Source organism: Salmo salar, chromosome ssa03 (genome assembly GCF_905237065.1).
Source record: "Salmo salar chromosome ssa03, Ssal_v3.1, whole genome shotgun sequence".
Lineage (NCBI taxonomy): Eukaryota > Metazoa > Chordata > Actinopteri > Salmoniformes > Salmonidae > Salmo > Salmo salar.
In genome coordinates, this window is record NC_059444.1 from 85,148,490 (window position 1) to 85,165,967 (window position 17,478).

The 17,478-nt window shown below is 47.6% G+C and overlaps 1 protein-coding gene across 3 annotated transcripts in view; it reads left to right on the forward strand.

Annotated features, from left to right (window-relative positions):
- The window catches only part of LOC106601875 (ubiquitin carboxyl-terminal hydrolase 22), an 80,400-nt gene that overhangs the window by 27,973 nt on the left and 34,949 nt on the right, over positions 1 to 17,478 (forward strand). For 2 of the 3 annotated variants that reach the window (XM_045715667.1, XM_045715668.1), the window contains 3 exons: positions 8,362 to 8,494; positions 11,864 to 11,977; positions 15,145 to 15,246. In XM_045715667.1, the coding sequence (XP_045571623.1) occupies positions 8,362 to 8,494; positions 11,864 to 11,977; positions 15,145 to 15,246 (349 nt within the window). The remainder of the gene's footprint in view (positions 1 to 8,361; positions 8,495 to 11,863; positions 11,978 to 15,144; positions 15,247 to 17,478) is intronic. The other variant, XM_045715669.1, reaches the window with a different exon arrangement.

Here is a 17,478-nt window from a genome sequence, read left to right on the forward strand (position 1 = left end):
GCCTGTCTCCCCTTGCCCTGCCTGTCTCCCCTTGCCCTGCCTGTTTCCCCTTGCCCTGCCTGTCTCCCTTTGCCCTGTCTGTCTCCCCTTGCCCTGCCTGTCTCCCCTTGCCCTGCCTGTCTCCCCTTGCCCTGCCTGTCTCCCCTTGCCCTGCCTGTCTCCCCCTGTCCCGCCTGTCTCCCCCTGTCCCGCCTGTCTCCCCCTGTCCCGCCTGTCTCCCCTTGCCCCGCCTGTCTCCCCTTGCCCCGCCTGTCTCCCCCTGTCCCGCCTGTCTCCCCCTGTCCCGCCTGTCTCCCCTTGCCCCGCCTGTCTCCCCCTGTCCCGCCTGTCTCCCCCTGCCCCGCCTGTCTCCCCCACTCCCAACAGTCTCTCTTCCTTTGCCTCACCTGTCTCCCTCTCTCCCCCTGCCCCACCTGTCTCCCCCTGCCCCGCCTGCCTGTCTGTCTCTCCCTGGGCCTGGAACCGATGGAGAGATGCAGTGAGACGCTCCCTCTGCTAGTACCTGTAAAACTCTTGTTCCAGTCATATGAGCTGCCTGATCTATAGCCCATCTAATAGGACATTAAAAGCCTCAGGAAGTTGGAGGGAGGGTTACTGCTGACACTGAGGAATAGTACAGGGTCTGGCTGGCAGGCTGCATGGGAACCAGAGTTTGTGAAATGGTGGGGGTAGAAATTGATTTTTACCCAGGGAAGAGGGCCCGAGGGTTGGGGTACAGGGGGGTGTGGTTGCAGCGTTGACAGGGGTAGCTGTGTTTTGACTGGAGCTCTGGTGCAATGCAGAAAGTTAGGAGGGGTGCTGGAAGGCATCAACAGCAGCATCTCTCTTGAAGAGCTGAGGGGGAGAGTCTGGAGCACAGAGCTAATGATAATGAGGTGTAGGAGGGACTGTCTTTAGAGCACTAGCCTGCCTTGTCTGTCTACTTATGATCACAATCACACTTCCTGCATCCTTCCTCTCTCTCTTTCTCCTCTTTTTCTCTCATCTTTCTGCTTCTTTCTCACTCTCTCGTTCATATAAGCCTACATCTAACGTCTGCCTTTCAGCCTCATTCTACTCTCATCATCTCTTGCTCATGTCATTGAGTGTGGTGGTAATGGCTGTGTCTAGCCCAGGGCTCTCCAGCCCTGTTCCTGGAGAGTTACAGTCCTGTAGATTTTAACTCCAACCCTGTTCCTGGAGAGCTACAGTCCAGTAGGTTTTAACTCCAACCCTGTTCCTGGAGAGTTACAGTCCTGTAGATTTTAACTCCAACCCTGTTCCTGGAGAGTTACAGTCCAGTAGGTATTAACTCCAACCCTGTTCCTGGAGAGTTACAGTCCAGTAGGTTTTAACTCCAACCCTGTTCCTGGAGAGTTACAGTCCAGTAGGTATTAACTCCAACCCTGTTCCTGGAGAGTTACAGTCCAGTAGGTTTTAACTCCAACCCTGTTCCTGTAGAGTTACAGTCCAGTAGGTTTTAACTCCAGCCCTGTTCCTGGAGAGTTACAGTCCTGTAGATTTTAACTCCAACCCCTGTTCCTGGAGAGTTACAGTCCTGTAGATTTTAACTCCAACCCCTGTTCCTGGAGAGTTACAGTCCAGTAGGTTTTAACTCCAACCCTGTTCCTGGAGAGTTACAGTCCAGTAGGTTGTAACTCCAACTCTAATCTAGCACACCTGATTCTATTAATTAGCTGGTTGATAAACTGAATCAAGCTGGAGGTAAAACCTACAGGAGGGTAGCTCTCCAGGAACAGGGTTGGAGGGCCCTGACTAGCCTGTCTGTGTTATCAGGCTCCAGTTTGAATGTGATTCTCCTGCGCCTGCCACTATTAGACCCCGCCCCCCTCCATTAGATCCCATTCATCCCAGTGTGTTAAGCCCCGCCCACGCCAGACTGAATGAATGAAAACAGAGCTTACTGTTTGTGGCCCTGAATGTCCAGCTTACTGCACCATCATCAATCCTCCCCGGGCTCCTAATGCCGCGCAACTACATAGACGTGCGTCTGTGTCCTATTTCAGTGATATGATGATATAACTGCAATCTTATATCATAACCGTGTAGGTGGACAATAGCCTAGTCTTCTCTCACAGTGTATCTGGTCCTCCTATGATGAGGTGTTTGTGTGGCTGCAGCCTGCCAGCAGCATTACTCTGGGCTCTGTGGAGATGACATGGGAGGAAAATCAGACTGGCATAGCTGTCAGTGCAGCTCTTTTCCTGACACTCCCCCTGCAGGCCAGAACTGCACGCTGCAGCTCTTTCACCATGCTGTCCGATGGCACCCGGTGATCTGCCTGTCACTGGAGTCAGTGTTTCCCAAAGATAGATTTTCTTACTTGTGAGGGAGCAAAGCATTGTGAAGCAACATCCAGTGATGCAAACAACATTCAAGCAAAACCAACAAAGGCTCCAATTTGTGTGCGGTGGGGAGCCATAGCGAGACCGCTAAATGACTAACTTATAGCAGGGGAAACAAGCTGCCTCATCAATGCCACATTGGCAGACAGATAGAAAGCCAGTAAATGCACTGGCATTACACTGTGGCCTGTCTCTGAGTCATGAGTCTGTTTCTCACAGTGACTGTTTCCTTGGGTCCCCTCTCCTAACCAGTCACACTGTGTTTCATATAATGTGGAGGAAGTGAAACTGAGACCGGGCTGGATCTTTTATGACCCCTTTACAATGGTTCTCCATGTTGTCGTAATGGTGTCGGGTTGTTTCATTGTGTTGCTGTTCGTCAGGTAGCCTACCTTTTTGTGTGGTGTTCCTTGCTCTAGGCCTAATACCTTGGCTTGTGTGTGTGTGTCAGTGAGCGTCATGTCAGTGGTTACTGTGTTCTTACTATCTCTTACTCACATTTCCAGAAACATGGTTGAAATGGACACTGAACTGCAGATTTTAGTCTTTAATGTTTCTCCTGCTCTATTCCACCTGTCTTTCCTCCCCCTCTCCCTCCCTCTGCCCAGCAGGTGATGTAGTGACACCTGTTTCCTGATGGCTTTTATTAGAGCTCTCTTTCTCTGTCACCTCTCCTTTCTGTTGCTCTGTCTTTGACTCTCTCCCCCTTATCTCGCCTCTGTCCATCTTTCCTCCTCTCCATCTCTCCCACTCTCTCTGCTGCTCTTTCTCTCATTTCTCCATCCCTCCTCTCCATCTCTCCCACTCTCTCTGCTGCTCTTTCTCTCATTTCTCCATCCCTCCTCTCCATCTCTCCCACTCTCTCTGCTGCTCTTTCTCTCATTTCTCCATCCCTCCTCTCCATCTCTCCCACTCTCTCTGCTGCTCTTTCTCTCATTTCTCCATCCCTCCTCTCCATCTCTCCCGCTCTCTCTGCTGCTCTTTCTCTCATTTCTCCATCCCTCCTCTCCATCTCTCCCGCTCTCTCTGCTGCTCTTTCTCTCATTTCTCCATCCCTCCTCTCCATCTCTCCCGCTCTCTCTGCTGCTCTTTCTCTCATTTCTCCATCCCTCCTCTCCATCTCTCCCGCTCTCTCTGCTGCTCTTTCTCTCATTTCTCCATCCCTCCTCTCCATCTCTCCCGCTCTCTCTGCTGCTCTTTCTCTCATTTCTCCATCCCTCCTCTCCATCTCTCCCGCTCTCTCTGCTGCTCTTTCTCTCATTTCTCCATCCCTCCTCTCCATCTCTCCCGCTCTCTCTGCTGCTCTTTCTCTCATTTCTCCATCCCTCCTCTCCATCTCTCCCGCTCTCTCTGCTGCTCTTTCTCTCATTTCTCCATCCCTCCTCTCCATCTCTCCCGCTCTCTCTGCTGCTCTTTCTCTCATTTCTCCATCCCTCCTCTCCATCTCTCCCGCTCTCTCTGCTGCTCTTTCTCTCATTTCTCCATCCCTCCCATTTCCATCCCTCCTTTCTCTCCATCCCTCTCCTTTCTCTCGACGTATTCATCACTACAACACAGTACAGAGCTCCTCCATATGGTTGTTTTGTCAGTCCCATCAGCTTCAGGCAGGGCCAAAGGACTGTCTTCAGTCAGAGCAGCATCAGGGCTGTGGGACTGTCTTCAGTCAGAGCAGCATCAGGGCTGTGGGACTGTCTTCAGTCAGAGCAGCATCAGGGCTGTGGGACTGTCTTCAGTCAGAGCAGCATCAGGGCTGTGGGACTGTCTTCGGTCAGAGCAGCATCAGGGCTGTGGGACTGTCTTCGGTCATCAGGGCTGTGGGACTGTCTTCGGTCATCAGGGCTGTGGGACTGTCTTCGGTCATCAGGGCTGTGGGACTGTCTTCGGTCATCAGGGCTGTGGGACTGTCTTCGGTCATCAGGGCTGTGGGACTGTCTTCGGTCATCAGGGCTGTGGGACTGTCTTCGGTCATCAGGGCTGTGGGACTGTCTTCGGTCATCAGGGCTGTGGGACTGTCTTCGGTCATCAGGGCAGCACCAGGGCTGTGGGACTGTCTTCGGTCATCAGGGCAGCACCAGGGCTGTGGGACTGTCTTCGGTCATCAGGGCTGTGGGACTGTCTTCGGTCATCAGGGCAGCACCAGGGCTGTGGGACTGTCTTCGGTCATCAGGGCTGTGGGACTGTCTTCGGTCATCAGGGCAGCAACAGGGCTGTGGGACTGTCTTCGGTCATCAGGGCTGTGGGACTGTCTTCGGTCATCAGGGCTGTGGGACTGTCTTCGGTCATCAGGGCTGTGGGACTGTCTTCGGTCATCAGGGCTGTCGGACTGTCTTCGGTCATCAGGGCTGTGGGACTGTCTTCGGTCATCAGGGCAGCACCAGGGCTGTGGGACTGTCTTCGGTCATCAGGGCTGTGGGACTGTCTTCGGTCATCAGGGCTGTGGGACTGTCTTCGGTCATCAGGGCTGTGGGACTGTCTTCGGTCATCAGGGCTGTGGGACTGTCTTCGGTCATCAGGGCTGTGGGACTGTCTTCGGTCATCAGGGCTGTGGGACTGTCTTCGGTCATCAGGGCAGCACCAGGGCTGTGGGACTGTCTTCGGTCATCAGGGCTGTGGGACTGTCTTCGGTCATCAGAGCAGCACCAGGGCTGTGGGACTGTCTTCGGTCATCAGGGCAGCACCAGGGCTGTGGGACTGTCTTCGGTCATCAGAGCAGCACCAGGGCTGTGGGACTGTCTTCGGTCATCAGGGCAGCACCAGGGCTGTGGGACTGTCTTCGGTCATCAGAGCAGCACCAGGGCTGTGGGACTGTCTTCGGTCATCAGGGCAGCACCAGGGCTGTGGGACTGTCTTCGGTCATCAGGGCAGCACCAGGGCTGTGGGACTGTCTTCGGTCATCAGGGCAGCACCAGGGCTGTGGGACTGTCTTCGGTCATCAGGGCAGCACCAGGGCTGTGGGACTGTCTTCGGTCATCAGGGCAGCACCAGGGCTGTGGGACTGTCTTCGGTCATCAGGGCAGCACCAGGGCTGTGGGACTGTCTTCGGTCATCAGGGCAGCACCAGGGCTGTGGGACTGTCTTCGGTCATCAGGGCAGCACCAGGGCTGTGGCACTGTCTTCGGTCATCAGGGCAGCACCAGGGCTGTGGGACTGTCTTCGGTCATCAGGGCAGCACCAGGGCTGTGTCTCCTCTCTGTCTTTCCTCAGTTGATGTCTTTCTCTCCCCTTTTCTCTTTCTCTCCCATGTTTTCTCTCTGCTGCCAGAGAAAACTCCAGAATATTTGTTCGTACAGCACTTCTCTAATCTAACACATCTTCACTCTCTCCGTCTTTCTCTCTGTCGCTGTCTCTCTCTCTCTCTGTCGCTCTCTCTGTCTCTCTCTCTCCATCTCTTTCTCTCTGTCTTTCTCTCTCGCCGTCTCTCTCTCCTTCTCTTTCTCTCTGTCTCTCTCTCCGTCTCTCTCTCTCTCTCTTTATCTCTCTGTGTCGCTTGCTCTCTCTCTCTCTCTCTCACACACACACACACACACACACACACACACACACACACAACCCGCCCTCACTTCACCATGTCCTCCTCTCCCTGTGGCCTCAGGCCCTGCAGAGCTCAGTGTTGCAGGTCCATTAAAGACAAGGCATTCTAATGGTTCTATAAATCCCTCGGTCGTCTCTGAGGCTCTGCGTCACACTCACACACTCCAGCTGCTGTCAGTGTGTCAAAGATGCTTTCTCCCACCATGCATGAATCCAATCAGGAGCATGGTGTGCTCTGTGGAAAAGCAGAGTGTCTGCTTTTATATATTGGACCACATGGGGTTTCTCAAAGGGGCCCAACCATCACTACTCTGTCTGCCTTCATCTTAGGGCTGTTACGGTGACTGTATTACCGTCATACCGGCGGTCACGAGTCATGACCGCAGTCAAATTACACATAAACGTTTAGTCATGGTAATTAGGCTTCTCCCAGCTCTGATGCTGCTGATGGTCATCAGTAGTCTACCAAACTTGCTAACTGCCAGTCGCTAGGGGCCTGGTACTCAGCGTTCTGTTGTCCCTCTAATCACTCTGACATCAATCCAAAATCAAATCAAACACATCATGAGAGCTCATGTTGCACATTTCTATAGGCTATTCAAATGATGTGAGAAAACAGAGTTTTGATGGTCTCTTAAAAAGAGGATCCCTTCAGCTTTCTATAGGCTAGGCCTACTTTTATTTATTTCTCAACATTCCTAATATTAAGCACAGTGCTTCCTTTACAACAGGAGTAGCCTACCTGGCTGGCATGAAAATGATCCACAGGAAAAGCGTCCTCCATTCGCTATTTAAGTGCGTATGTATTTCCCCCCCTAGCTCCAGTTGTGACAGGTACATAATGGTCCATTCTAAATCACAACTCATTTCACACACAGGCCTATATTATGTAGTATATGTAAAGATGAGATTTGCTTGAGAATAGTCTGATGGGTGACAATAGTATCACTTGAGAATGATGTATTGTCATCATGAATGATACCCAGCGTGTGCAATCAAAGGCATGAAACACAGCATGATTTTCTTTTTTCAGACTTTTTCAAATCATTGTAGCACACATCCTGTAGCCTAGCCCATAAGCCTATATGTTTTGATAAGGTTTGTATCACAACTGAAGTTGGCAAAAAACCCGTATGCCCTGGAACCCGGTTGGAGAGCAGATATACTGATGTACTGCTATGCTGCTATACTGATGTACTGCTATACTGATGTACTGATGTACTGCTATACTGATGTACTGCTATACTGATGTACTGCTATACTGATGTACTGCTATACTGATGTACTGCTATACTGATGTACTGCTATACTGATGTACTGCTGTACTGATGTACTGCTGTACTGATGTACTGATGTAGTGCTGTAGTGCTGTACTGCTTTACTGCTATACTGATGTACTGATGTAGTGCTATACTGATGTACTGCTATACTGATGTACTGCTATACTGATGTAGTGCTGTATTTATTGCTAAAATGAAGCACATTAATCCACTTTACAACTGGTGTAGCCTACGAGGCATACATCGGCACTGCGCGAGTTTCAAGTTTGGGGAAGCTAATTTTCACCATAATGCTCCCTTGTGATGATGCATGGAATGCTTTATTATATTTGTAAACTTATGTACGATAACCTACTATTGGTAATGAGATGAGTAGATTAGATAGTAATTTAAGCTAATAAAATAACTAAACCGTTGTATGCATAAAGAGTGTTCAGTGCATGGCTGAGCACGTGTAGGGTAGAGTAGACCTAGGCTGTATCAGATACACTTCTTCATTCTTTACATGAGAAAAATGTGCTCTTTTCATAAACTCATTTCATTCATTTCTACTTTATATGACTGGAGACGTTAGCAGAATCTTTTTTAATAAATTACAAGGTAGCCTACTCTGCTGACAGACACAGATCAATAAAACCAACGTTGTCCATGTAATAGGTCTACCAGGAGAGACACAATACAATATGACGAGGAAATTATTGTCCAAAAACTAACTTTTAAGTAACACTGAACCCCCCCAATAATCTGCCCAAATTGCGCGTGCTGCCTTTCTTTCCGATTGTAGGCAATATATTTTAAATATATATATTTTTAAATAACCTATTGATCCTCTGTCGCCAAATCATGCTATAGTTGCTTATTTAGAATTATTACATGTATTTCTGTATAGAAAGGATTAGGCTAAATAGGCTATATCATTTTGGCAGTTCATTTGACTGTAAGGAAAGCTTCCCCTAGCCTTATGGACACGCCGCCTATGCTTGAATATTACAAACCTAACCGCACATAACATCCATTTTTTATTTGAGTGCAGGCTACGATGACATATTTTTTTTTCAATGTTCAGAAGATGTCAATGTATATTCCTTCTTTATTCTGACACTCTCTCTCTCTCTCTCTCCACCCCTTCTCTCTCTCCATCCCCTCCCTTTCCTCCCCCCTCTCTCTTCACCTTCCCTTCCATCCTTCTCTCTCGCCCCCTGCAGGCCAAGTCATGTATCTGTCACATGTGCGGCGCCCACCTGAACCGGCTCCACTCCTGTCTCTCCTGCGTCTTCTTCGGCTGCTTCACCAAGAAACACATCCACGAGCACGCCAAAAACAAACGCCACAACCTAGGTAAAATGTGCACGTGCTAGCTTATGTTGTCATGTCCATTATCTCTCTCACACACACACAGATTCAGGCCTCTCTCTGCCTGAGAGAACTGTCCTTTCCAGAGACATTGAGCAGAGCCCGTCCTTCTCCGTAGCATTAATGTTCTACTGGGAGCCAGTACTTAGTCTCAGGCAGACAAATGTCCTTCTCTAAGCCTGTCTGTTCCCCAGTCAGCTCTGTGGGAGGGTAGACATGTTTAATCCTCAACCACATAGACTATGAATGACCCTGTGATTCTAAGTCTCTGTTTTCTATTTAGTGCACTACATTTGACCGGGGTCCACAGGGCTCTGGTAAGAAGTAGTGCACTATGAAGGGAAGGGGGTGCCGTTTGGGACGCTGGCGTAGAAATACCACCCATCACAGATCCATTGGAATTTCCATTTTATTATATTTCTATGGTAATTATGGGTCTATATACAGTACTAATAAGTAAAAGGAGGAGAATGGTGACAGATGAATGAGAGGGTGGTAATGCTAGGGTAATCTGTTAGGGTGTGATGGAGGTTAGCAGGTCCTTCTGGGGGGAGCGGTGTCACAGTAAGGATTTGATGTATATATACACACACACACACACACACACACACACACTCTGACACACACACACACACACACACACACACTGAGCTGTGTCTGTTGTTCAGTGGGGTGTCACAATAAGGTTTTGATCTAGACACACACTCTGACACACACACACACACACACACACACACTGAGCCGTGTCGGTCGTTCAGGGGGGTTTCACAGTAAGGTTTTGATCTAGACACACACTCTGACACACACACACACACACACACACTGAGCCGTGTCGGTCGTTCAGGGGGGTGTCACAGTAAGGTTTTGATCTAGACACACACACTCTGACACACACACACACAAATACACTGAGCCGTGTGGGTCACTCCTGTCATCACGCCCCACCCCAGCCCCCCAGACTACCACCACAGTGTTAATTAGGTCAGGGCTTTCCACAGTAGCACACTCTCACTCACTGTGCCATTGTACCGTTCATCAAATGAACCCCTGACTCCCAGCTGTTCCTCTGGATTCCTTCACTTCCTTCATCATCCTCCTCCTCTGTCTGTCTGCCAGATTTATTTTTAACTTCCTCTGTGGTGTTGTACACAGAACTCTCTCCTTTTCTCTTGTTCCGTGGTTACCACATCAGTCAAGGCCTTTCTCAGTGCATGCCTGTTGTCATTGGACACAGAGATGATGAGCTTCTTCTAGCTAGCTCATCTCTCATCTTATGGACACACACATAACGCCCCATTTATATTTTCTGTATAAATGTTTAGGCCTATCCATCAATTGTCCCTTTTTACTCTCCTGGATCCTCCTAGTTATGAGACAAACCTTTTAGGATCAAAATGTGCAAGGGGTTCTATTTGACTGTCCCTGAGTTGCATGTTTCGTCACAATATTGTTTTGAACGTTTGTTTTGGACTGATGCCCGGCTAAGCATTCTTGTCAATGCTCTGATAACTATTACAGTGGCTTGGAAATACTATGACATTCAATAGGAGGCAAGTAATTAGTAAAATAACCTTTTTGTCATCATTTTGATGTTGCCAGATTGATTTTAGATGCAGTATAACTAGCTAAGATTGAGGGGAGGCCACCGGATTTTAGCTAGCTAATGTTATCATTGCTAGTTATTTTTGACACCCTTTTCTAGCTTATTTTATTTATTTTTATTCAACCTTTATTTAACTAGGCAAGTCAATTAAGAATATATTCTTATTTAAATGACGGACTACCGGCGAACAGTGGGTTAACTGCCTTGTTCATGGGCAGAACGACAGATTTTTACCTTGTCAGCTCACGGATTTGATCCAGCAACCAGCAATCCAGTTACTAGTCCAACACTCTAACCACTAGGCTACCTGTCTCTAACCACTAGGCTACCTGTCTCTAACCACTAGGCTACCTGTCTCTAACCACTAGGCTACCTGTCTCTAACCACTAGACTACCTGTCTCTAACCACTAGACTACCTGTCTCTAACCACTAGGCTACCTGTCTCTAACCACTAGGCTACCTGTCTCTAACCACTAGGCTACCTGTCTCTAACCACTAGGCTACCTGTCTCTAACCACTAGGCTACCTGTCTCTAACCACTAGGCTACCTGTCTCTAACCACTAGGCTACCTGTCTATAACCACTAGGCTACCTGTCTCTAACCACTAGGCTACCTGTCTCTAACCACTAGGCTACCTGTCTCTAACCACTAGGCTACCTGTCTCTAACCACTAGGCTACCTGTCTCTAACCACTAGACTACCTGTCTCTAACCACTAGGCTACCTGTCTCTAACCACTAGGCTACCTGTCTCTAACCACTAGGCTACCTGTCTCTAACCACTAGGCTACCTGTCTCTAACCACTAGGCTACCTGTCTCTAACCACTAGGCTACCTGTCTCTAACCACTAGGCTACCTGTCTCTAACCACTAGGCTACCTGTCTCTAACCACTAGGCTACCTGTCTCTAACCACTAGGCTACCTGTCTCTAACCACTAGGCTACCTGTCTCTAACCACTAGACTACCTGTCTCTAACCACTAGACTACCTGTCTCTAACCACTAGGCTACCTGTCTCTAACCACTAGACTACCTGTCTCTAACCACTAGGCTACCTGTCTCTAACCACTAGGCTACCTGCCGCCCCTAATGACAACGTTGCCATCTGGCTAAAGTAAATTCGACGACATGATAATGCTGGCAAAGTAGTTTCCTACTAAATATTTGACTACTTTAGCAATGTCATCGTATTTCCAGGCACTATAGTGTAATTTAGATGAAATGGTAGTTAGCGTCCGTTCAGAAAGACTGGGGTTATCACCACTATGGCGCCCGCCGGCAGAGGGCGGCTTGAGAACGTTCATAACAGTAGCATGACGCGACCGAGTGACGGAGGTGCAACCGATGAATAAATAGGTTGTCACGGCAACAGAAGAAACCAGGTATTGTTACCATGGTGTTGGAGAACATAGGCTAGTGGAAAGACCAGGGGAGGTAGATGTGATGGACATGCACGCACACACAGTCCCACAAAAAAAACATACTCTCTGACACACACACACACACGCACACACACACACACCTTCCCTACGTGATAGTTCTCTAATTCTCCAATGCAAGCAGCAATGACATGGAACGACACAAGGCTCAAATCAATAGAGGAGTGGAACACACACAAAGTGCTTGTCTTCACACTGGCCACATCAATGACGAGGTTAGACGTGCAATAAACACAAGCTGTTGTTCTGTAGGAAATATCTATTCCTAATGGTTGTATATTCCTTCTTTCTCTCTCGCTCTCTCCCTTCCAGCAATAGACTTATTATATGGTGGAATATATTGTTTTGTGTGTCAAGACTACATATACGACAAAGAGATGGAACAGATTGCCAAAGAAGAACAGAGGAAAGCCTGGAAATTGCAAGGTACAGTGTTGCTGGTCTCCAGCAGCTCAGGAAACACTACTTTCCTGTGTCTGTTTTATCTCTGCCCCCCCCCAAGTCAATAATTGATTTATTCCTTCATGTATTTTAACCTTTATTTATTTAACCACTTTCTGATACAGATCACAATGTGTGGAGCTATGATAAACTGCATCCAGTGATTTTAAAGTAGTGGCAGCTGCATTCACATATACTATATATACAAAAGTATGTGGACACTCCTTCAAACTAGTGGATTCGGCTATTTCAGCCACACCCGTTGGTGACAGGTGTATAAAATCAAGCACACAGCCATGCGATCTCCATAGACGAACATTGGCAGTAGAATGGCCTTACTCAAGAGCTCAGTGACTTTCACCATAATAGGATGCCACCTTTCCTATAAGTAGTTTGTCACATTTCTGCCCTGCTAGAGCTGCCCTGGTCAACTGTAAGTGATGTTATTGTGAAGTGGAAACAACTAGGAGCAACAACGGCTCAGCCGCGAAGTGGTAGGCCACACAAGCTCACAGAACAGGACCGCTGAGTGCAAAAGCGTCTAGCGCGTAAAATTCGGCTGTGGTTGCAACACTCGCTACCGAGTTCCAAACTGCCTCTGGAAGCAACGTCAGGACAACTGTTCATCGGGAGTTTCATGAAATGGGTTTCCATGGCCAAGTAGCTGCACACAAGCCTAAGATCACCATACGCAATGCCAAGCATTGGCTTCACCATCTGGAAGTCTGGGCGAATCTGGGTCTGGTGGATGCCAGGAGAATGCTACCTACCCGAATGCGTAGTGCCAACTGTAAAGTTTGGTGGAGGAGGAATGATGGTTTGGGGCTGTTTTTCATGGTTCGGGCTAGGCCCCTTAGTTCCAGTGAAGGGAAATCTTAACACGATGGTATACAATTACATTCTTGACAATTCTGTGCTTCCAACTTTGTGTCAACAGTTTGGGGAAGGCCTTTTCCTGATTCAGCATGACAGTGCCCCTGTGCACAAAGCAAAGTCCATACAGAAATGGTTTGTTGAGATCGGTGTGGAAGAACTTGACTGGCCTGCACAGAGCCCTGACCTCAACCCCATCGAACACCTTTGGGATAAATTGAAACGGCGACTGCGAGCCAAGTCTAATCGCCAAACATCAGTGCCCGACCTCACTAATGCTCTTGTGGCAGCAGAAAGTCCCAGCAGAAAGCCTTCCCAGAAGAGTGGAGGCTGTTATAGCAGCAAAGGGGTGACCAACTCTATATTAATGCTCATGATTTTGGAATGAGATGTTCAACGAGCAGGTGTCCGTATACTTTTGGTCATGTACTGGTACAATCATTTGTTTAAATGATTTTAACATATTGGACCATGGCAGGCATATAGCCTATACATGGTCCATATTAACAGGTATGCTATTAGCAATCAGCATTATCACCTGTAGCCCAACTGATGCAGCGTAGTGGCTATAAATACATAGGCTGAAGCATTGGTTGGCGATCTGCGTTTACCCTATTGAGCTAATCGTTAGCTAGATCCCAAATGTAATCTTTTATCTAGTTAGGATCCTATTGATGAATTAAAGTGAATATAATGTAGGCCTACCTGTTAGGGTAACTTGGGGTAAACCGCCATCTTGTGTGACACTGCCCGTACCTCTCACAGAAACCACTTCATGTCACCATGAATCTGTGTCATTTTTGCGGTAGGGTGGTGTTTTACCCCACGTTAGATGATCCATGTTACATTGAACTCCACTCTCCTCTATGCACTCACAGCAAATTGCAAAGCGGTAACATTCTTAATCATGGTATTGCTAAAAACTCTGGGTTTCAAAAGAAGAGTTAAGAGTTGAGAAATAAATAAAGTAGGACTGGAAAGCTGGGATCCTCCGGGGCGGCAGGTAGTGGTTAGAGCGTTGGGCTAGTAACCGGAAGGTTGCGAGATCAAATCCCCGAGCTGACAAGGTAAAAATCTGTTGTTCTGCCCCTGAACAAGGCAGTTAACCCACTGTTCCTAGGCCGTCATTGAAAATAAGAATTTGTTCTTAACCGACTTGCCTAGTTAAAAAATAAATAAAATAAACAAAGCTATCAAAACTGCTGTTTTCCCTGCGATTGCAAGACTTGTGCATTGACTGCTTGTCAGACGGCATGTTTCCTTCTCAATGGCACTCAACTTGAATGTGCCTCGAGTAATATTTCTCTGGCATAGAACATGCAACAACAAGCCGACTAGGTAACTAGATAAATCTGACTCTCCCAGAGTAGAATACGTTTTCTATTCATTTCTAGTGTTGTTTGCAGAGGAAAAGTAAATGTGGATTGTTCTAGCATCTTCAAAGTCGCCCTTAGCAGAAATATATTTTTTTCATGATCCATATTTTTGGGCCGTGGCATCAGTGATTTTGTCGTGGCGCAGCAACCACCTATAAATGACTGCAGTGGAAATACTGGCAGAGTGTCATCAGCATAAAAGTGTAGCTTCCAGTTGTTCACTAAGGAATCAATATGGTTAATATACAATGTGAGTAGTGCTACTGGCCTTGGAATGAAGCCCTGAGGTATAGCTGAGGCGTGCCACTGGACTTTCCTTAGGTTCAGGTTTGGAAAGAAACTCCAGCACACTGGTGATCTACATGCTCCACAGATTTAATGGATCTTTGTACCAATGTTTTGGTCTCAATAGACCATTGTTTCCTCACTGGTGGCCCTTGGGTAGTAAAAACAATTACTGTAAAACACCAGCAAATCAGCTCCAAGTGATTTTAATTTAGAAAATCTGTTCACAAATATTCCAACTCATAATAGACACATGATCGTTTACAAATGTTCAAGGTTTGAAATGATTGTTTTAGTCAAATATTATATCTGTTTGGGCTTCTTGCAGTCAGTCTGAAGTCTCCATTATTTTTGTCATTATGTTCTGGCCCCCAACCATTCGCTCAAGAACAAATTGTCCCGTGGGCCAAATCTAGTGAATGATCCCTGCAATAGACCTCTATCATAGCCTGGTCCCAGATCTATTTGCCAACTCTTATGGTCACTGGTGTGACAATTACCATAGGAGTTGGCAGGACAGCACAAACAGATCTGGGACCAGGCTACCTTTATCAAGGATCAGGTTGAAAATATTGCTGGTTTTGTCAATGTCTCAACGATGTCTCTGTCTTTGACCAGGTGTAGGGGAGAAATACTCGACGTGGGAGCCTACGAAGCGAGAGCTGGAGTTACTACGGCACAATCCAAAGCGAAGGAAAATCACTACAAACTGCACCATCGGTGAGATATAGGCTGGTCCGCTCTCCGCACATCCTTATGAAGTGCTAGTATGGTAGCAGGGTCGATTTCATCACCCAGACGTGTGTGTATCTGTGTAGTCCAGCTGTCTGTGGTGTTGTCCAGGTGTCTGGTGTTGTCTGTGTAGTCCAGGTGTCTGTGGTGTTGTCTGTGTAGTCCAGTTGTCTGTGTAGTCCAGGTGTCTGTGGTGTTGTCTGTGTAGTCCAGGTGTCTGTGGTGTTGTCTGTGGTGTTGTCTGTGGTGTCTGGTGTTGTCCAGGTGTCTGTGGTGTTGTCTGTGTAGTCCAGGTGTCTGTGGTGTTGTCTGTGGTGTTGTCTGTGGTGTCTGGTGTTGTCCAGGTGTCTGTGGTGTTGTCTGTGTAGTCCAGGTGTCTGTGGTGTTGTCTGTGTAGTCCAGGTGTCTGGTGTTGTCTGTGGTGTTGTCCAGGTGTCTGGTGTTGTCTGTGGTGTCTGGTGTTGTCCAGGTGTCTGTGGTGTTGTCCAGGTGTCTGTGGTGTTGTCTGTGTAGTCCAGGGTTACTTATGTGTTTAAATTGGGCTAGAAAGGAGTGAACACCACAGGGCAGCAGGCAGAAGCCCAGAGAGGGAGAGAGAGAGAGAATGCGCTGTTCCTTCTTCAATGACAAGTTCACACAACAAGGATGGTCTCTTCTCTCTCTCTGTCGTTCTCTGTTTCTCAAACTCTTTGTAGATTCAAACGTACTTAGGCCTCTGGGTTGTTTCATTCTTCCTCTTCTCTCAATCTCTTTTCCTCTCTCTGCAGTTATCTCGCTTGATTTTCTAGAGTTCATTCAGTCTTCCTACTTTGTTTGCTTCCTCCCTCTCGCTGTAATGAAACACTCATAGAGAGGCCTACCAGCTGTCTCTGGGTGTGTGGAGTGGGTCGAGTCTGGAGAGTTTAACCCCCAGCCGAGAGCTCTAATTCTGGGCCAAACAGGCTGGACCAGTCCCAGGCTCAGCACTGGGCCTCACCTGATCTGTTCACATAGGCCTTTGTAGTGGACCACAGCTTTTATCTGCACTGGCCAAACCATGGCTGGATTACGCTAGCCCAAACCATGGCTGGATTACGCTAGCCCAAACCATGGCTGGATTACGCTAGCCCAAACCATGGCTGGATTACGCTAGCCCAAACCATGGCTGGATTACGCTAGCCCAAACCATGGCTGGATTACGCTAGCCCAAACCATGGCTGGATTACGCTAGCCCAAACCATGGCTGGATTACGCTAGCCCAAACCGTGACTGTATTGCGCTAGCCCAAACCAGGAGATGTGAATGTTAGAGCGTAATGTCCTCCTCTCTGTTACAGGAGATGTGAATGTTAGAGCGTAATGTCCTCCTCTCTGTTACAGGAGATGTGAATGTTAGAGCGTAGTGTCTTCCTCTGTTACAGGAGATGTGAATGTTAGAGCGTAATGTCCTCCTCTCTGTTACAGGAGATGTGAATGTTAGAGCGTAATGACCTACTCTCTGTTACAGGAGATGTGAATGTTAGAGCGTAATGTCCTCTCTGTTACAGGAGATGTGAATGTTAGAGCGTAATGACCTCTCTGTTACAGGAGATGTGAATGTTAGAGCGTAATGTCCTCTCAGTTACAAGAGATGTGAATGTTAGAGCGTAATGTCCTCCTCTCTGTTACAGGAGATGTGAATGTTAGAGCATAATGACCTCCTCTCTGTTACAGGAGATGTGAATGTTAGAGCGTAATGTCCTCTCTGTTACAGGAGATGTGAATGTTAGAGTGTAATGTCCTCTCTGTTACAGGAGATGTGAATGTTAGAGCGTAATGTCCTCCTCTCTGTTACAGGAGATGTGAATGTTAGAGCGTAGTGTCTTCCTCTCTGTTACAGGAGATGTGAATGTTAGAGTGTAATGTCCTCCTCTCTGTTACAGGAGATGTGAATGTTAGAGCGTAATGACCTACTCTCTGTTACAGGAGATGTGAATGTTAGAGCGTAATGTCCTCCTCTCTGTTACAGGAGATGTGAATGTTAGAGCGTAGTGTCTTCCTCTCTGTTACAGGAGATGTGAATGTTAGAGTGTAATGTCCTCCTCTCTGTTACAGGAGATGTGAATGTTAGAGCGTAATGTCCTCCTCTCTGTTACAGGAGATGTGAATGTTAGAGTGTAATGTCCTCCTCTCTGTTACAGGAGATGTGAATGTTAGAGCGTAATGTCCTCCTCTCTGTTACAGGAGATGTGAATGTTAGAGC